Source organism: Poecilia mexicana, unplaced genomic scaffold, assembly GCF_051168715.1.
Source record: "Poecilia mexicana isolate PSO_F unplaced genomic scaffold, ASM5116871v1 scaffold_20, whole genome shotgun sequence".
Taxonomy (NCBI): domain Eukaryota; kingdom Metazoa; phylum Chordata; class Actinopteri; order Cyprinodontiformes; family Poeciliidae; genus Poecilia; species Poecilia mexicana.
This window is the reverse complement of record NW_028263389.1, coordinates 25,464,257-25,491,683: the sequence shown is the minus strand read 5'-3', so window position 1 is coordinate 25,491,683 and position 27,427 is coordinate 25,464,257. Positions and strand designations below refer to the sequence as shown.

General features: G+C 38.5%; 1 protein-coding gene across 1 annotated transcript in view; it reads right to left on the bottom strand.

Moving 5' to 3' along the window:
* cubn (cubilin (intrinsic factor-cobalamin receptor)) overlaps positions 1-21,559 on the bottom strand; it is a 109,531-nt gene extending 87,972 nt beyond the window's left edge. Inside the window, exons 1-16 of the mRNA XM_088001177.1 lie at positions 21,412-21,559; positions 21,084-21,213; positions 15,939-16,034; positions 15,356-15,394; positions 15,172-15,273; positions 14,936-15,039; positions 12,831-12,957; positions 9,917-10,085; positions 4,826-4,957; positions 4,525-4,620; positions 4,252-4,376; positions 2,391-2,583; positions 1,986-2,104; positions 1,388-1,622; positions 1,066-1,247; positions 720-882 (exon numbers count right to left, since the gene is read on the bottom strand). Coding sequence (XP_087857303.1) covers positions 720-882; positions 1,066-1,247; positions 1,388-1,622; positions 1,986-2,104; positions 2,391-2,583; positions 4,252-4,376; positions 4,525-4,620; positions 4,826-4,957; positions 9,917-10,085; positions 12,831-12,957; positions 14,936-15,039; positions 15,172-15,273; positions 15,356-15,394; positions 15,939-16,034; positions 21,084-21,213; positions 21,412-21,509 — 2,110 coding nt within the window. The 5' untranslated portion in view covers positions 21,510-21,559. The remainder of the gene's footprint in view (positions 1-719; positions 883-1,065; positions 1,248-1,387; positions 1,623-1,985; positions 2,105-2,390; positions 2,584-4,251; positions 4,377-4,524; positions 4,621-4,825; positions 4,958-9,916; positions 10,086-12,830; positions 12,958-14,935; positions 15,040-15,171; positions 15,274-15,355; positions 15,395-15,938; positions 16,035-21,083; positions 21,214-21,411) is intronic.
* Positions 21,560-27,427: the final 5,868 nt, after the last annotated feature.

The following is a 27,427-nucleotide window of genomic DNA, read 5'->3' as shown; positions in this document are numbered from 1 at the left end:
CAAAGTAATGAAATAAACTGTTTATTGTCAATGTGTTTCTTCCTATTGAGCAGTGAAAGTAAATAAAATGTGTTATATGTCTTTTCCTTTAAGTATTTATTTACTGGAGGGTTTTTTGTTTGTACCATTCAGCAGTGCAGCTGTTGCTGCTGCTGCTACACTTTGGACTGAACCATTGTTCTAACATTGGTGGGGGGGACCTAAAAATTAATTCTTATTTTTTTCTTAGATGAATGGCAGATTTACTTTGTTCTCTGTTTCTATTGCCTTTCTTACACTGATATTGTATAAATACAAGGGTTTCTTTCATGATTTCTTTTGGGGGGACAATTCTAGACTTTTCCAAGATTAGAGGGGTCTGACCCCCGCAATCCCCCAGGATTAATGCCTATGCTTAGCGACTATGTTTTAGACTCCTATTCTTCCAACCCAGAAAAGGAATTAGACCAGAGGAAACTTGACAACCCTGAACAAGAGTATCTAGTTTACATACTTTAGATCAACATTAGATTCTTTTTCTTCTTTTGCTATTTAGTTTGTTATTTTGTTTGCATTTCCTTTTAATTCATGTAAAGCACTTTGTATTGCTTTGTTGCTGAAAATGTGCTATATAAATAACATTACCTTTAACTTTTACTTCAGTAGTGTTTTTACCAAATACCTTTTTAGTCTTAGTTGAGTATTCGCTTGGATGACTACGTACATCACCAAGTACTTACTAGGTGATGTTGTGTATGTGATGTGGAAGCCTCTGTCAGAGACTGTAAAGTCGGAGTGAAAGTGGATCCATGCAGCTGGCCCAGTTGTTTGCAGAGGTGGTGGTGATGCAGTATTGCAGTATTTCCCAAGAACCGGGTCTTCTGACAGAAGGCCATCCCGAATCTGCAACATATAAACAAGGCATTTGAAAGATATGCTAGGTTAAGCTAAAAGCACACAACCACAGGAAAACAGTTTATATTTTAGTACTTTGATTCAGAAATTGTACAAGATGCGCCTTTTGACCTCTTGTGGAGCTCTAGAATACCAGAGATAAATGTGGTGTGTTTTATTTGCTGTTCGTACCTCCAGAAAATCATAGTTGCAATCAGGATGCTGTTCTATGCTAAGAGTCCCAAATGCAAATGTAATAAGCAAGCCAGGATCCACAGAAACTGTCCAGTAGCAGTCTCGCCCTGGTGGATAGTTTCCAGGGTAACCAGGTGAGTTTATGTTGCCATAGGAAGCAGTCAGATCACCACCACACACTGAGAAGACACAAAGAAATCAACTTCATTTCTGTTTGAAGCCCACCAGAAGTCAAAACATTTTTCGTTAAGCTTTTAAATGGTTTTTAAAATTTGAAAATGATTGATTCAGCAAATTCAGAACACATGTCTCCAAATACCTGGGTCTTTGGACTCCCACACAATTGTGAAGCCACCAGCATTAACAGAATGATCTGAACGAAACCAAAAGTACAAAGAATTGTGGGAGCTGTAAAGTTCTTGAGGATTATTTTGGCCACAGTATTTTCCAAGTATGTAAGCAGAGGGATTGTCCCCATCATGAATCTGTAGAAAGTCAAAGTTGCAGTTGTTGCTGCTCTCCAGATGAAAGAATGGAAATGTGATGCGCAGAACCTGTAGAAGAGAGTGCACACAATTTCAAGAATGAAATCAAATTCTATAATAATGTCTGATTTTTACATTTGGTTCAAATATTGTATTATCACCTGAGGAATGACAAAAAATACTTTCCATCCATAGTGAGTATATTTATAGTTAAACTGTGATTTTCCAATTGAACATACTTAGTGTGGCTCAAATCAGCAATACTTAGTTTAAAGAGTTTTCCACTCCTATCAGTTATGTGGTAGCAGCTCCTGTTTCAGTACCCTCTTTGCTGGAGTTCCAAGCATACAGAGTCGGGCTGAAAACTCTTGGTCACTGATTAACCATGGACCAAATGGCAACAATCCAAGTTTTAAAAAAACACTAACGTACCTTATTCGGATCAGTGCGGACCACCCAAGTGCAGCTGACCAGGTGATCATATTCATCATGACCTGGGTTGTTGGGATAACTGAAAGAACCAGCAGGACCAGTCAGCTGGCCACCACACTCTGCAAAATGAACCCAGACTTACATCAGACACTTAAACAATGGTTGGTTTATTAAACAATATATATATACATCTGTCAATATTCAGGTTTGACAGGTTATTAACATTTGGATTGACCAAGAGCGCAGTAGATATTCAACAATAAAATTAATCTTCAAAACTACAACTTAATAAATACACTGTGTGCACACAGTGTATTTATTAATCTATTCTTCAATATTCTCTGCCTCCAATCTCTCTTTTATGCCATTCCTTAAAGTTTTGCTTTAATTGTACCAGTTTTATACCTTGTTGTGGGGTCTGGCAGAATGGGCCTGTCCACTGGGCAGTACAGGTACATGTGAATCCATTAATGCTGTCACTGCAGGTTCCTCCATTTTGACAGGGGTTGCTCAAGCATTCATTGATATTCTGATCACAGTGAATTCCTTGCCAGCCAGGGTTGCAGTTGCAGATGTAGCCAGATGCTGAAGTGGTGCTCTGCAACACACAGACATAAAGAAATGAAACTACATTTAGTTTCATTTTAGACTTAATTCATTTAACTTGGGATCTATTAGTAGGTCTTATCATAAGCTGCAAATCCTTCTTTTATTGAATAACTCACCTATATTTAAAAAGGTAGATATTTTTCCCCAAAAATATTTCAAAGTATTGACAAAAATAAAATTAATAATGAATCTAATTTAAATATTTTGATAATAACTGTAAATGTATTTTTTAATGAAGCAGATAACATACTCGATGGCAGACATGCATTCTAAAATGCTCCTGAGCATATCAGCACATCCTTTAAAGGAACTTGACTTGAGATGAAAGGAGCTGCTTCTGACATTTACTTTTCTTTAACATAGAAGGTACTCCTAGATCAGTGCTTCTAATACTACAATACTGATGTCTGAGAGCAAGTTAAAAAGGTAAGTACAGCTCCTCTTTTTGTAGCAGTGAAGTTGTAAACCTCCCAGACAATGTAAACTAGTGCCACCTATTTTAGCTTCACAGATATAGACAACCCAATGGAGGTGTTCTGTCAGTCTGAGCTCCCCACTGGAGCAGCCATGCTTCTCTTAGTACTGTTTTTTGAAAGAAAAATGTATTTTCATATGGAGCTCGGGGTTAACCGAGTATCCGCTCAGCCGCCTCTCTTCCACCGCGGTGCTTCCCAGCTGGGAAGCAACATCCGAACCGCAGCTCCTCCTGCTGTCATCGTGGGATTATCCGATAAACGTTCAGCGTAGGTGGCATCTCCCACGAGCAACAACCGGACTCGATGGGCCCGGCGCCCCGCCTATCGCCAGCCTAGAAAAGGCTAGCCCCGGTGTTTGTAATACCTTGTGGGGACGATTTTCCTGACATATACTACGTTGTGGGGACCAGTCGCTCCTCGTGGGGACCGGAGCCTGGTCCCCACAAGGGGAAACCCTGTTTTTGGGTCAGGGGTCAGATTTAGGGCTAAGGTATGAATTGAGTTTTGGTTAGGGTTAGGTATGTGATGGTTAGGGTTAGGAAAAGGGTAAAGGTCAGGTTTAGGCTGTAGAAATGAATGGAAGTCAATGGAAAGTCCCCACAAAGATAGCAACACAAACGTGTGTGTGTGTGTGTGTGTGTGTGTGTGTGTGTGTGTGTGTGTGTGTGTGTGTGTGTGTGTGTGTGTGTGTGTGTGTGTGTCTTTCAGCCAACGAGTTGTAGCTTCAGAGAGATTCAGTAGCTGAGATTGAGTCCAAAATCCGATGTGAGATTCATCCGTGCTGCAGTGAATCCGTCTCTCTTTATAGATTTCTCCCTCTTCTTCCTCACATCGTGTCTTTAGGAAACTTTCAAAACAAAAAAGGAAGATTTAGGATCCATCTTCCTCGATTTAGTCAGAAATCGAGGAAGCAGCATTCTGGATTGATTTTTTTAGGCAGACCTTGGTTCTGCATCCACTGTTGCAGAAATTGATGCGACTGAAGATAAATGCATGGATCAGTTTCTCTAGATCTCGCTGAGACATTAGTCCTCTAATCCTGGAGATGTTCTTCAGGTGATAGAAGGCCGACTTTGTAGCTGTATTTATGTGTCTCTGAAGGTTCAGGTCTGAGCTTCACAGCTTTTCTTATTTTAACATGCACAACATGCACATGTGCAGCTAAGATGCAAATCTCTTACCGTACAATGTCCATTGACACAAGGGTTGTTAGTCTCACAGATGTTGCTTATCTGGGTGCAGCCAGACGGACCATAGCCATTGCCAGTGTATCCTTGTGGGCATGTACACAAAGGGAATGCTGAACCTGGTACATAAATAAAAATGAATAAATGAATGAATCCATTGATTTAGTGTATTAAACAAAATTATACATTTTGAAACATCTCTTTTTAGCCAGTTTAACATGCTTTATATCCCACATGATGTTCTAAATTCAGAGACACTTGTTTTACCTGGGCTGGAGGAGCAAATAGCTAGAGGATGACATCCTCCGTTGTTGGAAGAGCAGATATTACTTTGTGTGCATGTTCTCCCATCCCCCTCATAACCTGCACAAATACAAGACAAAACATTAAAAATTAAAATCAATTGCTTATTTCCAGCTTTGTAAACATACACAAATATACACAAATATCTTTTTTTACTACTGACATATACAGTGATTACTTGTCATATCTGTGAATGCAATACATGTTTCATTAATCAGTACATCTGCAGATCTACAATTGCTAAACAATAACTTTACAGTTATACCAGGGGGGCAAGGACCACAGTGGAATGAACCCATGGTATTCATGCACTGGACCACTGGGGTAGTAGAGCAGCCACCATTATTTGTCAAACATTCGTCCACATCCTGACAGCTGTAGCCATTTCCTTGCCAACCTGAAATATACAATAAATCAAGAACATATACTCTTAGACACACTGTTGTCCAACTTTAAATAAAATAAGTGGATACTTAGTGTGGTAGGAAAAACAGGAGAAACTTTTGGAAGGATAACTGCAAACAGAGAATTTAAAGTAGGAGCATTTACCTCCAGTCATTAAGGGTCTTTGTTCTACACCTTTTAGAAGTGTCTCTGGTATAACAGACTTCAACCAAATGGTTAAATTACCTTCCTGGTATGCAGATGAGTTGAATACATTCTGAGCTTGTTATCCTCAAGCCCCAAATTCGTGCAAGGATTCATTGCATGAATATAAAGTGCTGGAACGGATAACTTTGCAATTTTATGGACAAAATGAGCTCATTTTAGATTTGATGCTTGCCATGGGTCTAGTTGGGACAACTCAACACAACTGTCCTGGGTTCGATTCCTGACCCTGAGACTTTAGCTTCATGTCTTCTACCCATTCCCTGTCTTGTGACTGACAATGAAGGTCTCTAGTGCAGCAAAAGTTTTTGAAATAAAATAGTTAGGATAGGAGCAACAAATGGATGAAAAAGCATTTATGGGCATAAGGGAGAAGACCTCCACATGATGTCTGAGGTCTCCTGGTCCTCAGACGATGCTGCAACACTCATTGGCATGGCTGTGTCATTAAAATTACTAAATGAACCTTGAAATACTTCCAGAAACCATTGTTGGTAAACACAATCTGTCGTGTCATTTTGTGAGGCCATGATGCCAATAGGAAGCCATTGAACACTGTTCAGAAGCGTTGCTGTGTCCTGTGGGCCAAGGCTCATTTGATATGGACTGTTTCAAAGTAGGTTCTTGTTCTGCATAGTGTAGGGATGCAAGCTATGTAGTAACGAGTTAATCTAAAGTTGGCTGATCTACCGATAGTAATTCAACGTTGACTTATAGTGAGAAAGGTTGATTTTTGGTTGAGGTCGACTGATCAATGTTGAATCAGTGTGTGTTGTCTGTCATGGCTCTCCTCCCCCTCTCCTCCTCTTTGAGCTCTGTGAGAGCATTTTATTATAGAACAGGGGTTAACCACGTTTTAAATTAAGCACTAAATTAAATTAAGCACTGTTGAGGATAGTGGGTTGTGATTCCTTTCTGAACCTTTTCTTACTTGTCCATAAAAATTATTGTTGACTGTGCATGATATGTTGACACAAAAATATCTACAAGTCACTACAAGGCTGCGATGGACTGGCAACCAGGGTGACCCCGCCTCTCACCCAAAACGTTCACTGGAGATAGGCACCAGCATCCCTCCTGACCCCACTAGGGACAAGGGTGGAAGAAAATGGATGGATGGATGGATGGATGGATGGAAGTCACTATAAGGAGTGGAGCTGTCCACCCCATCCCCTATTTGCATGAGTAGTATATCCCAAACACAGCCTCTTTGCGGTTTGCTTGTTAGTTCAATGATGAATTATGATCAAAAAGGTTGAATTTATGGTTAAGATCGATGATTGATGGATCAACCATCAAACAATCATCCATTTCTAGCCAATTAACTAATGTTGAAAAGATGTCATTGAATTGATGTTGTTTTGTGATCAAATTCTAATGATTCAAATGCCAACGTCTGATGCACTGTTTTTCAACACTGGTCCTCAAGGCACACTGCCCTGCAAGTTTTAGGCATTTCCATGATTCAGCACATGATTTCAATTGATGGCTGATTTACAGGGTTTAGGTGAAATGAAAAAATCTGAAAATATGCAGGTCAGTTTGACTTGAGAACCAGGGTTGGGAAAAACTGCTAATCAATGTTGACTCAAAATAAGCTGCTTGTCACTGTTAATCACCCACTGATTCAATTCAGGTGTGTGGCAGAAGGGAAAAACCTTAAATATGCAAAGCAGGTGGGCTGAAACACTGATCTAAACCTGCTAATCACTGATTCAGTCTTTTGATTCTTGGATTGGTAACTGGTTAAACAGAACTAGACTATTAGTAGCTGTGTGGACTCTTTATCAGCATACGGACATTTTTGAATGAATTTGATCATCAACTTATTTGGAGACGTTTGTGGTTAATGGAAAATTGAATCAGTTATTCGATGAAGTTTATTCTGTATATTAGTGATGGCCAAATGAAACCTTGTGAAGCAATGAAGTGTCCCAGCCCATTGCTTTGCCCAAAGGTTCATTACTCGGTGGTTCATTCATTTGTCACTAGTGACATCTGCTGTTGAAACTGTGGCAGCCTTGTCACTCAGAAAAAATTAGTAAATGCAATATTGTCACAAAGTTTTTGTCAAACTCATGTTTAGTAACAGCAGAGTCAATTAAATCCTATTTAATCTTTTTTAGTTATTAAAATTATTTGTAGCCAAACCTGGTATATGTTGACTGTCAGTGGCTGTTTTCTTTTGTCATCGACTGATTTGACAATAGACATTTGTTTTAGTGTTTTTGAAGTGCAGAGTGCTTGTTGGGGCAGACAGTATTCTTTGAGTTTCGATTTGCCTCCCGAAAAAATAAAATTCTTCAAAAATTCTCTTTTTCTTAGATTTCAATTGGCTCTCTGGTCTGATCCCTTATATTTTTACTCATCAGGCCAGAATTTTACTCTTCCAACAGCTTTAAGTCTGTTTCTGCTGTGCAAGGCTGATGTATCTTTGCAGGACAAAGAAATAGTGGAAATTTCAAGAAGATGAGAATTTGGAGGTGAAGGGGTTAATTATTTTTTATTTAACAATCTTGTCATCTCAAAATATTCCCAGATGTCAGATTTTTTTTTTCTTCTTACTGGCTTCATTTCAATCAAGTTTATTTGTGTAGCACATTTCAGCAACAATGAAGTTTCAAAGTTCTTTATATAATAAAAATATAAAGTCATAAAATATGCCATAATCAACAATTGAGAAAACCAGGAACAAACATTACATTTTGATGAGTGCCATCATCAAAATCATTAATACACATGAACTATGTTGGTCAAAGTGCCTTTTATTTCAGCCACTGCTGAGAACAAATATTCCTCTGCTGGGTGATAAATAACTCATGAACCGGCACGGCTCATCTTGCTTTTATTTTGAAAACCGACACACAAAATGAAGCAGTCACGTGACCCATGCAATGCGAGGCATTGTTTGTTGTCAGTTACGTGGTTTTCAGCACCGATTAAAATCCAAGCAATAACGTGTTTGTGTTTCTCCCCCGTCCCCCCACCTTTCACTCGTACGCGGCGCTCTGAGACATGCGCAGTGGTTTCCTCTCAGTGGCAGAAGATCTGTCTAATCGTCAGTAATATAATATCGCTGCATAAATCATGAGAAATCCGATGGCCACAGCTAACTCAGCAGCGCTTCGCTTTCACAGACGATGGGGACAACGTCTAACTTTTTTCGTCACTTAGAAAAGTAGCTCAAAGAAGGTAAGCTCCGTTGACGTGATGTTAGCAAAGCTAGCTGTACAGAGACACATAAGCATTTGTGATGAAAAATGTTATCACTCACTGCGCTGAATTATTGTGCGGAGGTGTTGACTGACTTGTCGCATATATGGGACAACGCTGTGTCCAAAAGTCTGCAATATAATTATGAGACATTCAGGAACAGTACTATTCATCTGGTCGTCTCTTTACTTATTAGATAGGACTGGAGTGTCACTGAGAGTCGTTCTATTAGATTACCATACGCTGTCAGAATAGTGAGTACCATGCCTGACCATTAAGAAGTTCGACAGTCAGAGGAGTTGTCAGTTCACCATACACAACAAGTTATGACTAAAATAAGTCATTAAATTGTTTTCCATGATAACTATATAGATATATATGCGTTGTCGTTTTTTTCAAATTGTATTTAAAGTAGGTCTGGCTGCAGCTGCAGTCAACTACAACACACACCCTGTAAAACTCATTAACCTACTTAACCGCTAGGTCAGGATGCCATACAACTGTTAATAAAGTGTATGATGATCTACGTCATAATTCTATGTTGCTAATTAAATAAAATTATATGGTAATGACGTGTCTGACAAATATAGCCGTGAGTTTGTGCTAAGCGTATGACGATCTGACAGCATATGCTGACCTGACAGAACACTCTTCTTTGTTCTTGTAATCCTCTGCGTACACTGTAGTAGCTATCATTATTTTATTTAATTATGTACATTGATATTTTTTAATTAACAAATAAAACACAAGAATGAAAGAGCACACAGCATGCACATTGCTCTTTGATAGTTTATGTTTTTGTGTCAGCTGTATCAAATATCGACAACATACAAAGAACATTTTGATATTTGCACATAGGAGAGCAGAAGAGGACAGTGGCTGATTTTTAGATCTTTGCTGAGGTAAATAAGATCAGGGGATAAGATTAGCTTCACATGCAAGTATGGGCCGATCATCAGTCCCCCAAAATTAAAGAAATCGATGCCGATAAATCATCTGACCCATAAATCAGTGTACCCCTTCTTTAAAGTGTTTTTTAAAAAAAAGAGGAAAGGTTACATCACAGCAAATATAAACTTATCCCGACTATGATGAGAACCATAGGAAACATCAAATCTGAAATGTGCTCATTTTTAGTATTAAAGTCTAAAGGTCCTTTATAAAGGTCCCAACTTTTCTTCAATTTAGGTCACATGTTAATACGTATGTACTGTGTAAAACATGGGGATTTTTCTCAGTTGTTTTCAATAAGGGTGAACCTTATGTGATTCTTGGTTGAATTTATTTTTAAATAATGTCATTTTCTTCTGTTTAATTCCTTGAATTTGAAACATTTTATCTGTATTACCAGTATTCTTCATTATAACTTAGTTTGCTTTTGGATTTCTTCTTTAGTTCACCATTTTCAGTCCAATTTGTGTTTGAAAGTGCAGTATAAAGGTAAACATCTAAAATGTCGGTCATTTTTTTATGTCACTACCACAAAAGAGGTTCATCAACAGAGAAAACGGCGAGTTAGTATTTTGAGTGTTACCAGCAGGACAGGCTCCACAGTAGAAAGAACCCTGAGTGTTGTAACAAGGAACAGGAGGGTTGGATGAGCAGGGCTTGGCGGGCAGGTTACACTCATCAACATCAGACACACACGCTGGGTTCCCAGCTGGAGCTTCCCATCCACTCTCACAGATGCATTGGTATTTGGGCTGTTTATTGAAGCAAATAGTCAAACTGAGACCCATGATGCCAAAAGTTCCACATAAGTTAAAGTATAACCAATAGGAGTGTAAAATAATCATTGTCAAATAACTCAAAGATAGAGCTGTTTTTTAATGAGACAAATAAAAATCATAAACCAAAGCATCATAATGTGATGTAAGTGGCAAAGCATATGTATCTAGATAGGATTACTCTACATAAATCCAAATAATACAAATATTTAACACATTAAAAACACTTAGAAACAGATAGAAATGTTACAAAGAATAGGAAAGTATTAGTCAATCAATCAGGAATCAAGTATGGTCATTCATACTAGATATAGTTACTGCCCAGATAGCAAGCAATGCTAATTCAACGTTGAATTATGGTCAAAAATGTTGACTTTAGGTTAAGACCGACGGCTGATGGTGGATCAACCATCAAACAATCATCCAAATCTAGCCAATAACCAATGTTGAAGAGATGTCATTGAATCAATGCTGTTTGCAGTTGAATTCTAATGGTTGAAATGCCAATGTTGTATAAATGTATGCTGTCTGTCGCACCTCTTCTCTGCACTGTTGAGGACAGTAGGTTGTGATTCCTTTTTGGTACATTTTCTTACTTTTCTGTAAATATTGTTGGCTGTTTAAATGTGTAATATGTTGACATAAAAGCATCTACAAGTTACTACAAGAAGTGGAGTGGTCCACAAAACCTTTTTTTACACCAGTGGTTTGTCCCAACCACACAGTCCCTTTGCTGCTGGCTTGTTTGCAACCGGCTTCTGAATTGAATTCTACTCTGAACACTTTTAATATTTCAATGTGTTTCAAAACTTTTCAAATGTTTATCCTTCCAACAGGCCCAAACTGGTGACATCCTCACTCTTACTTTTGTTTTTCAGCTGCTGCTCAGCAGTTTGACTCCAAGCTGACAGACATGGACTACAGCAATACTGTCAAAAAGTGGCTTTGTTACACAACAGAACGAGAGGAAATCATCAAGGAACCAAAGTGTCGCCAATCAGAGTCAAACTTGGGTTACCCCAACTTGTACTGTGTCCCTGGTTCGTTCAGCTCAAGACTTAACCTCATGGACATTGTTATTCCATGGACAATGGAATGTTGTTCTGACAGTCAAAATGGGACAAATACACTCACTGGCCACTTTATTAGGTACATCTTGCTAGTACTGGGTTGGACCCTCTTTTGCCTTCAGGACTGCCTAATTCCTTCGTGCCATAGATTCAACAAGGTACTGGAAACATTCCTCAGAGAGTCTGGTCCATATTGACAAGATAGCATCAAGCAGTTGCTGCAGATTTGTCGGCTGCACATCCAAGATGTGAACCTCCCGTTCCACCACATCTCAAAGGTTCTCTATTGGATTGAGATCTGGTGACTGTGGAGGTCATTTGAGTTCAGTGAATTTATTGTCATGTTCAAGAACCAGTCTGAGATGATTCAGGCTTTATAACCTGGTGCGTTATCCTGCTGGAAGTAGGATAACGGGATAAAGGGATAAACATGGTCAGCAACAACACTCAGGTAGGGTGTGGCATTGACACAATGCTCAGTTGGTACTAATGGGCCCAAATTGTGCCACGGATGTATCCCCACACCACTGCACCACCACCAGCCTGAACCGTTGATACAAGGCAGGATGGATTCGTGCTTTCATGCTGTTGACGCCAAATTCTGACCCTACCATCTGAATGTTTCAGCAAAAATCAAGACTCATCAGACCAGACAATGTTTTTCCTATCCTCTATTGTCCAATTTTGGTGAGCATGTGCAAATTATAGCATCAGTTTCCTATTCTTAGGAGTGACACCCAATGTGGTCTTCTGCTGCTGTAGCTCATCCACCTTAAGATTCGACATGTTGTGCATTCAGAGATGCTCTTTTGCATACCTCGGTTGTAACAACTGGTTATTTGAGTTTCTGTTGCTGTTCTATCAGCTCAGACCAGTCTGGCCATTCTCCTCTGACCTCTGGCATCAAAAAGGCATTTGCACCCACAGAACTGCCGCTCACTGGATATTTTGTCTTTTTCAGACCATTCTCTGTAAACCCTAGAGATGGTTGTGTGTGAAAATTCCAGTAGATCAGTAGTTTCTGAAATGCTCAGACCAGCTCATCTGGCACAAACAACCATGCCACGTTCAAAGTCACTTAAATCACCTTTCTCCTCCATTCGGTTTGAACTGCAGCAGATCGTCTTGGCCATGGCAACATGTCTAGATACATTGAGTTGCTGTCATTTGATTGGCTGATTCAACAATTGTGTTAATAAGCAGTTGGACAGGTGTACCTAATAAAGTGGCCAGTGAGTCCATGTTTACAGATCTATGCCTGTTTTCATAAATAAAATGTAATATTAATGCCATGTTGTCATTTTTTAAGTTTGTGTAGACACATTTTTGGAAAGATAGTAGTGTAAGATCATTTTGCCTACCAACAAAATTGCAAATGTGTAGATCCACATTCAGATGATGGTTGAATCAACATTGATATAGTGCCAGTTATGTTGAAACCCTAATGTTGATTCAACGTCACCGACCACTTTCAATATCGTTTCACTGTCAGGCTTCAATGTGGATTCAATGTTTCTGGGTTGATTCACTCATATTTTGCTATCTGGGTGGTACATACATATATATTTTGTTTATATCAAATGTATGTGAAAACTATTTACATTTGCAACTATAAAATATTACATTGGTAAAAGTATTAAGAGCAAATTACCTGTCCAGTTACCACCCGGTCTGAATCAATGCATAAGCCATGTACACACAAGTCTTGTCCACCATTCCTGCAATCATCATAACGCACAGTGCAGAGATTCCCGGACCACTCTGGAGAACACTGGCAACTGCAACGAACAAGCAATTTCTAAGAATATGTTTTGAGAATCTGCACTGAATCCTGACCTTATAAAGACACTCTTGCCATGCCGTTTAAGAATTTCTCATGTCCCTTGTTCAGTCTACCAAAGACAGTTTCTCAGCTGTCTATGTCACTGGCAGTGCTAAAGCTAATGTGTGTTTCAACTGTATTCAGTAAGTTGTGAGCAATCTCTCTTTTAAAGAAAACAACCCAGAACAATCTAGCTATCAGCTGCATGTCATAAATATACACGTGAAACTCATAGATTCATTCCACATAGAATGAAATATTTCAGGCCTTAGTTCTCATTTTGATGATATTTTAATAAAGGCCCACAATAAGGCTTAAAGACAATGAAAAATCTAATTTAGTGTCTTAGAAAATTTGAATTTTACAGAAGATCATTAAAGAAATGTTCATGTACTTGATTGAGTCTCCTTCTGCATGATTAGCCAGTTTGCTGCCTAATCAGGCAAAGTATCACATAGTCACTGAAAAAAAATCTGCCATCTGCCAACCTCCATTTTCTAACTATTGTCATCTCATGCAGCCTGTTCTGGAATGTACGCATGTGCAGAAACCACCACAATAAACAGAAAATATGAGAGGGATTCAATCGATTTTGTCTTCATTGAAGGCAAACATTTGGACTTATTTTATTTTTTACATAGTTCCCAGGAAGTCTAAGCTTGACATGAGCTTCTCATTGTGCAAGATTTCCAAAATGCAGTTTGAGCACTTTGGAAACACTGCAAATGCATGAAAAAGCTACAGCTGTGCCAAGGTTGTGTGATTAATCATAAATTTGAGGCTGTGATCTTTGCGGAAATGTGTGCAGACGACAACAATGTTGATATTTATTTTGAAAATTTCTTGATCGAAATTGCAATGCCCCTGTTCATGGAAAAGGATGCCTGCAGAAATGTGTGGCGTTCTCTCCATGACCACACTGTAAAAGCCTAATGGAGGATCCATGGAGAGCGTAATTACAGCAAAGCACAGATTAATATTTAAAACTTAAAAAATGAAAAAAAAAAAACAACAAACATTGTCTCCACCTGTCATTCTGGCTTGCAAAACACATTCATTAGATCATGAGGGAAATGAGGATTTAATTTTCAGATTCTTTCATTTTCTGTAAATTATAATTATCAAAATAAGAAATAAGGGCTTGAAATAATTTCCTCATGTGCAACGAATCTGTATAATACACAGGGTTAATTCTGAAATGAGGGACAAAAATATTGTACTTTTTCAATTTATTTTTTCACTGCCAGTGCTATAGCTAATGCTTGTCTCAACAGCATTTAGTAAGCCATGAGCTATTTTTGTCAGAGTATTATTAATGAAAGATAAATGTGTTTCAGGTTCGGTGTATCCTACTGTGTCATTGATTCTTAATGATAGAGTGGAAATGTTAAATGATGTGTGGGTTAAAATCACACTGAAGAACAAATAGAGCAACCATTAAAAAGATGAACTAACAATATCACATTTTTACTTTCAAAATCAGATGCTTTAAAAATTTTTTACAAAGTTTATTTGAAGTTTTATCCGACACTGTCTCTAACAAACTTGTGAGAAAATCAGCAGTTTTGTGTATTTGAATCATTTTTTAATGTAGCAGTTTCGTGTCACTTGCTGACTCAGTGGTTTTATATGCTGAACTTTGTACAGCACTTAGGTCAGCAAATCTTTGACCAGACTTCACGCAGCTGATTTGGCCAATTTGTAGCTTACATTTCCATCAGAGATTTTTCTGCTTCAAGTCTTTGACTAGTAAGCTAAGTGATTTTGGGATGCCTAGATTTTATCACTGTAATAAATATATGATTATGTACTTTGACATGACATTAAATGTTACCATGAAGGTATATGCCAACAGTATTTTAAACTATAAAACATTTTGCACATTATTGTACCAAGAAGTATAGTTTAATAGCACTAGAGAGCAAAAGACTTACGTAAACGATCCAGGGCTGTTGACACAGCTTGCTCCGTTCTGACAACCCTGTACTGTTCCTGCAAATGTCTGGCATTCATTTACATCACTGGCACAGTTAGCACCCTAACACACAACACACATGCATAAAGTACATAAAACACAGATGGTAGCATCACAACCACATTCTAGCATGTCATAAGCTGAAACTGATACATAAACTATGAATTTTTATTTCTTAAACAGCATAGAACTCACAGCCCAGTTGCTTGGACACAGACAATGATAGGAGTTCAATAAGTTCAGACATGTCCCTCCATTATGGCAAGGATTACTGCTGCAAGACACTCTCTGGACTGTCTGGAAGAAAAACAAGCAGGAAACCAGAACTTCCTACATAGTTTCTAGTTCTGAGGCATGATCACACACTTCCAAGTCTCACCTGTTGAAGTTCTGTTACTTGGTTACCCAGTGTTGTCACCTGAAAGAACCATGGAAAGTCAGTTTTGTTGTGGAAATGTGGTAGACATTCTTAATACCTTTATAGTGTTACACCAATGAAAATAATTTGTAGGTTAAATTCAAATAAACATGTGGAAACTGTTAGATAAAATCAGACAAACATTTATTTGCTGTTAGAAAATATAGCTGTGAGCTTGTTAGTATGCCATGTGTTTCTGTCAGTCTGCTTTTATGATAAAGCCACAACAGCTTCAAGGTGTCAGCTTCAAAGGATTCTGTTGGGGTGAGCACTGCTTTAGATATGAATCTTCTTACGTCACAAAAAGAGTGTGGAAGAGTGAACCATTTCAAATGTAATTTAGTGTTTCCATTGGTAGGAGCAGTGGCTCCTTAACAAGCTGTTGTAGAGGTTGTCCCTGACATAACCCAAGTTTCCTTTGATGTGGCACCTTTTTAACAGTCAGGAACTTCTAAATTCCATATATCTAATCTTTAATATGTATTACTGATGACTTCTAGTAATGATCATCTTCTTCACCCAAAATATATTAGATTTCTGTTACCTTGGTATTAAGTTGGTTGAGGTTGTTGGAGATTTCAGGGGGAATTGCTCCTCCATGAGTCTTGATGTCATCAATGTCTTCTTTATTAGCTTTGATCTAAAATAAGAATGAAAACAGTTTTCATTCTTAGTTCGGGCACTATATTCACCAGTTTATCAAAAATATTGCAAGTTTCACTAAAAAATCAGTGCAACAAAGTGATATGTTTGGCTGATAAACATTCTAAATAACTTATAAAAGTTTGTGCAATTTTACATGGTAGAAATGATCATGCAAGACTTAAACAAGTTCTAACCCAATTAAGCTATCATCAATCAAGCAGTCTGCTACAAAACAGGACCGATTCTTTTGCCACTTCAAATCATAAATCAGGACCAACAGCTAAAATAAGTCCATAGAAGAAAAGCATCAGTTTAGTAGCTGATGGCAGAATGACGTGGAGCAGTCTGGCTTTGTCTGGAAGCAGCATGTCAACACTCTGATGCCGAGCTCTGCAGCATGTTGTTAGGATGCTGTTAGCAGGTGTCCACAAAGACATTCTCACAATATTATTTAAAAAAGCTGTTCCATGGAATCAGGGATTAACACAAAGTTTTAAAGCAAAAATATACAACATGATCTGTTTAAATAAAAAATAAAACAGATGGATTTTAATGAGTCAGACTAAGAGTATAAACCACATGACTTCCCAATCAGTTCCTTTTCAGAGAAAGGCATTTTGAAATGAGGTATGAGGTGAGAAGCAGTGACTTAAGTTACTGACAGTTAAAAGCCATTTTAACAAATAATACATTTTTCCAGGGAACATATTTTAATACGATTAATATTTTTACAGGGGTATGTTTTAATGCGTTGCATTTAATGCTTACTGCACACATTTACATCCTGAATCAACAGACTGCAGATCTCGGACCACTTGACCTTTGAGCTTACTGTGTGGAAGTCTAAGCTTGTTAATCTTTCCCTGACTGGATGAGCAGGAACAGCCTTTTATGTGTGTAAAATGTAATAAGGTCAGATACTTACACAAGATTTATAATACATGACTGCTTGTTTACAAAAGTAAACTAATTAGTCTGCTGTGTTACTGATGGTTATGTGCAAAGAATAAACTTATGGTCATTGCTTTCTACATGAAGTCAGACATAATAAAGACAGATTAAGACACTGGATCTCACACAATGAATTTTGCCCAGATTACAGTTCATCATCAGAATGAAGTTTCAGATTTCAGCTTGAAATTTTATTCTAATATTATATCCTCCTGAAGCCCGGCCCATACACGTATGTCCATTATAGCGGACATTTTGTTGAAGCTTATTTTTTGTTCATACTTTGAATTACCCATTCTAGCCCTACAGTACCCTTTAGAGGACATCCTGGGCTTTCCACGGATGTGTCATGTGATAGGTTTGCATACCGGGAAGTCCCTTTTTTCCTAAATCAAAATGGCCGACCTGCCAGAAACCACATTTTATGGAAAGAGGGTATACGAGTCAAATATTTCACTTCTTTTGTTATTTTTGTTATGATAATTATTGGTATTCTTGTTAATTAAATACTAATAATATTTTGACCAGTGAAAACAATTGAATAATTTCTGTTTAGAAATAACAGACCTTTTATGAATGTCAATTGCAGTGGACATCAGGACTAATTCAGTGTATTTAATGACTACACATTGTTGTAGGGGAAAGAAGTGAAACACAAGATAGTAGAGGGAGATTCAGATCTGGAGTTGTCAGATGAAGATGAGGATAAGGTAAGTATCAGCCTCTGGTAGGGAACTTCATCAGATCCAGGACAATCTGATGAAGAAACAGACTCATGGTGTGTTCACACCAAACACATCACGCATGTCAAAAGCGCATTTGACGCTTCAAGTTTGACACGTGTGCACTTTTGGTGCATTCCTACCAAAAGCGTTTTGAGCATCAGGTGCGTCTGGTTTACATTCACAGTCCATGTGGAACGTCATAAAAACGGTCCGAAAGGTTCAAATCGCACTGTGCTAGACCCTTGGAACGCTCCTCCAGGGCCCTCAACGCGCCTCCACTTAGACTGAATGTAAACCAGATGGGCCTGACATTCAAAACACGTTTGGTGTGAATGCAGAGAGAGAGCAAGAAAGTCACTGTGCTAGGTGGGCCAGGATTAATTTGCATGTTTGTCTAGGGCCAGGCATCTGTGATGGGAATGTCCATTTCTTGGCTCTGGTTGACATTTGATGAAAGCTCAACATTTGGTCATAAAGGTCTACGCCACCCGCCATCACTTCTGGTTGTCTTACAGGACACAAGTTTTTTTTCTTTATTTGACTGCAAATATTGTTTAGATCTTTCCCATAAATGGTGGAGGCCACCACCACAGGTTTATCGTCAGACAACTTTGGGACAGTCAGCTAAGATGCTCCCTTCTGTTCACAGTGGCCCATCTTCTAGTAATTGGTGTGGCTTTGGTATTCTTTGGTTCATCATAATGGTTCCAGTTGCTGGAAGACCCTTTGAGAAGTTTGCAGAACTTATTCCTCATCGTTTTCCTGTTAATAACTGGCACTTTTGATTTTTTTTAGTCCAGAAGATTTTGACTCTGGGAAAACCAAGACAGGCCATGTGTGCTGATGTTCTGAAGAAAGTCCATGTTCATTTGTGTGATTTTATACTTCTATCATGTTTGAAATAAATAAATAAACAATTAACTAAATAAAAATAAATAAAGTAGTCATTTCTAGGGCAATAGTGTTTAGAAACACCTCTGCAGTTTGCAACCATTTTTGGTTTTCATTTCAAGTAACAGGCAATAGACTGCAACCAGAAATGGATCACTTCTGGTTATTAAATGTATTTTTCAAATTTGGCCTCCTCTTGGGTTAATGTGATTCTTTAATCACTAATCTGTACATTTTTCCATTTTTGGAATTCCGTCATAATTTAGACTGAAATCGTCCTGATGTCCACTACATTTTACAGTAAGTATCTGTACTATCTACTTCACTACATTTCTGTCGCGTTACTCGTTACATCCAAGTCGCGTTGCGCTTTTTGTCCGTTAAAATGTGACGTTCAGGGACTTAAGGTGGCGCCGTAAAATCCGAGCAATAACGTGACTTAGTGTCTGTTGTCACCCATCGCCTCCACCTTTACTCGCACGCGGAGCTCCAGACATGCGCAGTGGTTTCCTCTGAGCGGGAGAAGATGTCTGTCTGATCGTCAGTCATATAATAGCGCTGCATAAATCATAAGATATGGCGACATGTTAAATCAGCAGCGTTTCGCTTTCACAGACGGTGGGGACTTCGTCCAACTTTTAGCATCACTTGGAAGGAAAGCTTAAAGAAAGGTAAGATCTGTGGACGTGATGCGTCTCTACAGAGACACACGTTGCATCTGCGATGAAAAAAAGTTGTCACTCTATTGTGCGGAGGTGTTGACTGAGGTGTCGCTTATATGGGACAACGCTGTGACCAAAGTCTGCATTGATATGACATTCAGGAACGATCCGATTCTTCTGGACGGAACTTTATTGATTACATTTATTACAGCTAATATCTAGGTGTTTTATGGGAATGTGGATCTTTAAGATCAATTTGAGAAGCAATTTTGATCAGTGCACTTAATTTTATTGTGTTACGTCTTGACTTGGTCTTGGGTGCTGGTCTAGACTACAACTCTGCTACTGGCTCCTTGGTTGCATGTCCTCCCCCACCCACCTTCTTTCCATCTCCTTTCTGTTGGATTTCTTTAAAAATAAAAGCCACTAGTGGCAAAAAAAGTGAAGTTCATGCTATGTTAGGACAGGAGACAAGATGTTTCCATCCCTGAAATTATGATGCAGAATCGCATTTCTAAGCCTAAACTATGTTACAGAGAGTAAACATAATACAAACATCCTTTATCTGTGGCATTGTTCATTAAAATGGCACATTACTGATGTATTAAAATTAAATATGATCGGTTCACTTAATGATATTGCAATAGGGATTAGGTGCATTCAGCAAGTACTTTTACTTTTAATACTTAAGTATTTTTAAAAGCCAGTACTTTTTTACTTTTACTTTTACTTGAGTACATTTTTTGAGTACTTTCTCCACCACTGTGCTGTATTGATATTAGCTAACTAGTCATCTTATAGCTAACTTTACCTGCATCCAACAGCTTTACTCAACAGTCTGTTAGTTTGGGGGAAAAACTGTGAAAAGTTCTTTGCTATTTGCTGGTTTGCTGCCGTGATTCTAACACACCTGTAGCTCCGCCCAGCAGCAGCAGGTCTCCTTCACTGCTGCACAGGTGTAATCCCAGCGCGAGCGTCGTAGCGCTCATGTTGCGTTTAAAGGCGGCTCGGAAAAACAGGTTACGATATGTTAACAACGGATTAAACAGTTTTAACTGCTGAAAAAAGTGACAGAGGACACAGATATGGGAAGTGTGGAAGCCCCTACTGTATCAAATTGACAGGAATAAAAGAGAGTTGGCCATTCTAAGGTAAAAACCCAGCGCATAGTGTTCATGGTTTTTCTTTTTCTTCATCCAGATGGCAAGGTTGATACAACAGTAGATCTTTAATATATTGTGGTGCTAAACCGTTCAGTGATTTATAAATTAACAACAGTATTTTAAAGTCTTTTCTCTGAGGGAGCCAGTGTAGGGACTTTAAAACTGGTGTTATGTGATCTGACTTCCTGGTTTTAGTGAGAACTCGAGCAGCAGCTTCTGGATCAGCTGCAGCTGGAGGATTGATTTGTTGGACAGACCTTTGAAGACGCTGCTGCAGTGTTATAACTGTGAACTTCAGAATATGTGTAACTTTGTGATGTCCAGAAGATAGTATAATGTGGCCTCTTTAATTCAGCGTTTTGATGACATATGTCATATCATTTTTATCTCTGTAGTTTTCTGTTTGGAACAATAAGTACCTGTTTTTTTTTCTTGTGTTGAAAAAAAAAACACAAGAAAAGGGTTAGGAAACGTACAACAACACATTATCAGTAGGGTAAAACTAACCTGTCTCACGACAGGGTAGTAAAACTAACCTGGCCATCAGTGAAATGGCCTCTGCATGGAAGCTTTTATCAACTTAAAACCACAGTAAATTTGCCGTATCAGATGACATTGGCATGCATAGACATGAACTGAAACCCGAGTTTACCTGGCTTAGAAGCTGTGTGAGGTCTTCGTTGCCCACTTTTACCCGGCCTGATGACGAAGGCTCGAAGCGGATCTCTTTGTCGTCACCGGTTTTAAACACCAGGTGACCATTTTCTGATAGCATACGAGGCCTACAAAGCAAACATTCAGATTTTAAAGCAATCCAGTAAAGTGCAAATTTACCCAATCTTGTTCCAGATATCTGCATGATTTCAAAACCCTAATTATTTAGCATAAGGCAAAACAAGGAAACCAAAAAAAGACAAGTTTTTCACATATTTTATTTAATCTCTTTAAATCTTTCTTTGATCTCTTCAATTCAAACTTACTGTGTCAGTTGTGAGTTGTCCATCGGCTCTCCCGGCAGTCCATACAACAGAAAGACAAGACAGAGGAGCAGCCATGAAGGCTGCAGTGTCCCAGCCATCGAGACGGGATTTCTTGGATGGTGACTCTGAACAGCTTTACTGAGGCATCCTGTGCTTCAGCACTCTAATACTTACTTTTAAGACTTTGACCTAAAAACAAAAGCATAAAAACCTGTTTCCCAAAGCATTATACCCATGATGCATTTATTATGGTTTAACTGTGGTTTATCATTGAGTGAGAATGTCTTTCACATGATTTTAAGAAATGAGTAACCTGCTTCATGTGACTTTGACATCATTATAAGCAGATATTTCACATCACTGCTAAGGATAAATTCACTAAGGTGTAAATGGTAATTACTTTGTGTGCATCAATGGGAAAACTAATTATATCACATGCAATTATGGTAAATGCTCAATTATTTATAATTATTAACTGTGAGGTCATGAACAACTAGAAACAGTACAAAAATATATACATTTCTCTGCCCCAACTTGAGTAGATATTTTTAAAACAAATTAATATATAATGTTCTTCATAAATTGTTTTATGTGGCCAACATTTGATGAACTCCATAGGGTTTCCCTCTAGGAAAACAATGAGTTTTGGGCCAAATTAAGATGATGAATACTCTCAAAGGGCCAATTGTACCAGAATGTATTGATGAAACCTGTTCACAAATTCACAAAATATCAATGAATTCTTAAAATTAAATCACATTGAATATCTTTTCAGTCCCTCCAGGATTTTGCCACACTTTTTGTGATTTTTTTGCAATAAAAATTAAAGTGTTTGTGATACTAATTTGGAAATATTTGCGATATTTGGTCTTATTTTTGACAGCAAATGTGACTTTTTATTACTTGCTGTATAGATCATGGACTATAATCTGACATCAATTAAGGCTGATGCAGGTGTTTAGTACAAGAAAGTTTTTGACAAGTTTTGAGGAAAATCTGCAATAATCCCCCAATTATATATTAGTGCAAAAAGGTGCAAGGATTTGTTGATTTTACATGAATTTCCATAACAATTCTCAAGAAACTGGAGGGACTGACTGATATAATTTGGCAGTAAATGAAAAAGAAACTGCACTGATTTGATTGATAACAAAATATTTCAGCACACTAAATGTTTAGCCTAGAATCTAGAGGGCCACATAAAAAGCTATAGCGGGCCAGATTTGGCCCAGGAGCCTTGAGTTTGACACATGTGCTCTAGGTGATCATTAACTCTAGTCCTGAGACTTGCAAATGACACCTGGTGACTCTTCTCTCAGCTTACACAAGCAAGACTAATGAAAACCCTTCATTAGGACAAATTCAATGAGAGATGACAAATTCAACAATTTCTGATTGAATTTGTCACTTACACTAATGTTTCATTATTCATCAATGTCAAGTACCATTATTCTTATATGTCAAATCAACATTTGATTGGCTTCCATCACAATGTAGATAACCTTGGATTAGTTTGACATAAGTAACTGTAGGTAACTATAGTCTGACTACTGGATTTGAAATATCAACGCATTAGATTACTCGTTACTGAAAAAAGTGGTCAGGCTGATTTCCTTAATCCCAAAATTAAGGAAAACGGCACCCAGAAATCGACTGGTCAATAAATCAGTTGGCCAATAAATGCATCCTATTATATATGTATATAATGTAAACAGCACTGCCAGAGATGCAATAAGTTTATAGCAGGTGTGTGAATGATCTATTGATCGGACTGCTGATTGCAGACAGTCCACATTGTTAGCAGAACTAATTTGTACCATGGAGACTTGGGCCGGCCCTTGTTTTGTTGGATGGAGATATTTTGTGTTCTTTGCTTTGCGATGGTTTTTGGCTCATATTTGAACATTGGCATGGACAGAGGAAGAGGAAGTTTTTTCCCGTGTGGGATCATTTTGATCTTATCATGGAAAATTATTATTCCGTTCTCATTTCCACTTTTGATCACTTTTCTTTCGGATTATTCAAATTCCTTTCCATTACTGTTCCATTCCTTTCCATTAGTTTAAATGGATTAACTTTTATATTGTAGGTGAAAATGTAGGATTTGCTCCCAAGTTTCGTCTTACTGTAACCAGATCACTTCCACAATGCTGAGGCAGCAACCTGCCCACCATGAGGGGAGGAACTGGTTAACACTCCTGTCTTTATTGAGTTTGCCTGCAGTGACTTTCTAAATCCAGCAGATGTCACTGTAAGTGACAAGGCAACACAGTGTCGACACAGTTTAGGAAACGTGTATTTTCAGTCAAAACGTGTCCCAAGATGTCCCAAAGCTTGCCCTAGTTTAGTGGTTCCCAAACTTTTTCTCCTGCCCCCCCAGTGGTTTCCAAAAATGTTCTGCCCCTCCCATTACCCCTCCCCACCCCCACACATTTTTGGGGGGGGAGGGGGATGGCAAAATGAATGTACATAGCTGAACATAGACAACATCATTAGTCTACAGGCTACTTGTTAAGCTGTGCTGTATTGATATTGGCTAACTAGTCATCTTTTAGCTAACTTTACCTGCATCCAACAGCTTTACTCAACAGTCTTAGTTTGGGGGAAAAACTGTGAGAAGTTCTTTGCGTTTTGCTGGTTTGCTGCCATGACTCTAACACACCTGTAGCTTCGCCCAGCAGCAGCAGGTCTCCTTCACAGGTGGAAACCCAGCGCGAGCGTCGTAGCGCTCATGTTGCGTTTAAAGGCGGCTCGGAAAAACAGGTTACCACATGGAATCGGGGAAGGCAGTGATTTTTGGAGCGGTGAGACGCAGCTGACCAGCAAAGGCGGAAGAGGCACGATCAGACTGTGAATGGTTGGAAGGATGTCAGAGGGAAATGTGTCAGGTAGTGATTTTGTGGAAATGGAAGAGGGTGCTGATGGTGTGGAAAATGAAGGACCTTGGCATATTCAAAAAGCTAAGCATAAACGGAAAAAATCAAGACAACAAATAGAATCATCTGTTTCCGAGGCTGAAGGAGAAACTGTTACGATGTCAGAATTTAAAATAGTTCTGAAGTTTGTCAAAGAGGGTGTGTCCTTTGGTAAGTGGAATCCAATAAAGCTTACAAAAGAAATTAATTCACTGGTTGGAAAGGTGAAATTTGTTAAAATATTAAGAGATGGATCGTTATTGATTATCTGTAATGATATTAAACAAAAAGAAAGGGCGCTGAATGTAAAAAGAATCCTTGGTGAGAATGTGAGAGGAAGACTTTTGGATGACAAGAAGTATGTATGCGGAGTCATTTCGGGGATTCCACCTGATGTGCCAGTTGATGAGATCAAGTCTAATGTTTCAGGAGGGAAAGTGGTGGAAGCCAAACGATTGAAAAGAAATAAAAATGGAGAGAGGAGTGATAGTTTTTCTATCATGTTAAAATTTGAAGAGAACAGACTGCCAGATAAAGTGTTTGTGGGATATATGAGCTATGATGTCCGACCATTTATTCCTCCGCCGCTGCGGTGCTTTAAATGCCAGAAATTTGGACATGTCGCGGCAGTGTGTAAGGGGAAACAGAAATGTGGGAGATGTGCTGGGGATCATGAGTATGGGAAATGTGAGGAAGGGGCTCCGCTGAAATGTTGTAATTGTGGAGGTGGGCATAGTTCAGGATTTGATATTAAGAATATATCAATTATTAGTTCATCTTCATAACAATAAATGCTTGGTTCAATTTGTCTGGATTCCTGCTCATGTAGGTATAGAAGGAAATGAGGAAGTAGATATTTTAGCTAAGCAGGCCTTGAGATCAGATATTGTTCATCTGAATATTCCTTTGAGTAAAAATGAGGGTAAATCTATTATTCAAAAGGAAATTATTAAGATTTGGCAGGAGCTATGGGATAACCATGATAATGGGAGACAACTATATACAATTCAAAAGAGTGTGGGAGATATTAATTATCTGAGTGGAAGGCGGAAAGAGGAAGTAGTTATGTCTCGACTTAGAATTGGACATTCTGGACTTAATAGTTCTCTCTTTAAAATAGGAAAGCATGAGAATGGGGCTTGTAATTATTGTAATCAGGTGGAAACAGTGGAGCATGTCTTGTTAGAATGTGATAAATACTCAGAGGAACGTCAGATTTTAAAGTCGTTACTAAGCAGAAAGAATATAGGATTGTCTATGATTAGTCTATTAGATAATAAATCAAGTTATGTTAGAAATCTCTTATTTAGGTTCTTAAATAACACTGGGTTAATGAGTCGTATTTAGGATATGAACAAGTATTTGTGTGTATGCCAGTGCATGCTCATGCATTAATTCAGGTATTAATGAGTGTGTTAGGATGTGAATTTGCACATCCTACACATCATTGAGGTGGATTTAATTCCCTCTGAGATCTCTGATGACCACACTCCAGTCTGGTAGGTGGCGGTAAATGCACCTTAAGTTGGATGCCAGCCGCCAATAAAAAAACAAAAGAAGAAGAAGAAAGTTACCACATGTTAACAACGGATTAAACAGTTTTAACTGCTGAAAAAAGTGACAGAGGACACAGATATGGGAGGTGTGGAAGCCCCATCTGTATCAAATTGACAGTAATAACAGAGAGTTGGCCATTCTAAGGTAAAAACCCAGCGCATACAGCATTAAGGTTTTTTTGTTGTTTTTTCATCCACCTCGGTCTGGTCGGATCCTTCAGTCACGGTCGGTGGTGGTAGGAGGTGAGGAGAGACGCAGGATCCAGGTATAGACGAAAATTGATGAGTTTAATGAAAATGCTCAACAGTCAAAAACTGGCAGGCAGCCAGAGCGGAAAACACGGAGGCTCAGCACCGGTAGCAACTGACTCAAAACAAAGACTGACACGATGAGCTAAAGCCGGCACAGGACTTGGCAGTTCAACTGCGCCTGCAGACTAAGACACGTAGACCTACGTTTGACAAACTTAGACAGGGATTCGACAAGGAATACAGACAACAGGTGAGACTAAATACACTGGGAGGGTAATCACAGGAACGAGACACAGCTGGGATCAATCAACGGGGAGGACAGGACAGAAACTCACAGGGAAACAGGACTAAACACAGAAAACCTCAAAAATAAACACACAGAAACATGGATCATGACAGGCTGTGGGCTTTGTAAAATGCTCATCATACATCAATATCAGAATATTTTATTCCTATTCTATGGTTTTCCCCACTAAGCATATTTAAATATGCTGAACTATGTATCAGTACAATTAAAAAAATACTTAAAAAATACAATTGTTTATAAATGTAGTTTTGACAGATGTTTGAATATGGTTTCCAGTAACAAAAAGGCATGTTATGATCGATTAAATGCGCTGATACGTCATTGTGCTGCTAAACATAGACATAATATAAGAGTAGACCCCGCATTGGCCGCTCCAGCGCAGGAAATACGGCGGCCATCTTGGAGCGGTCGTCCCTCCTACTTTGCTCAATCAAAACAGCAGAAGATGCCTCAGCACTGAGGGATGTTGTTGTTCTGGTCGATGGATTATTGATGTGAGGGCTCCACAAACATTTCACAAGTAAGATGGACATATTATTGTGTATATATTGTGATTAGAATATTACTTTACTGTATTTATGTCCACCGGCGAGATACCAGCTAATATTAGCTACAGTGCTTGGTGTAATACGGGTTCAGCCCCGCTATGAAGGCTGAGATTCCATAAATCTAAAAAAATTAATTCTGTAACATTGACTTAGATTATCTGACACAAGAGTTTATATTAGAAATGAAACAATGTAACATATTATAAAACTTATATTACGTGTTATAACATTCACCGGCAAAGTTTACACAGGTAGTAAAGACTATTATTTATATTCTTTCACTCTGTCCAAAGTAAGATACATCCTAAATCTTCCTTTTTTGTTTTGAAGGTTTCCTAAAGACACGATGTGAGGAAGAAGAGGGAGAAATCTATAAAGAGAGACGGATTCACTGCAGCATGGATGAATCTCACATCGGATTCTGGACTCGTTGGCTGA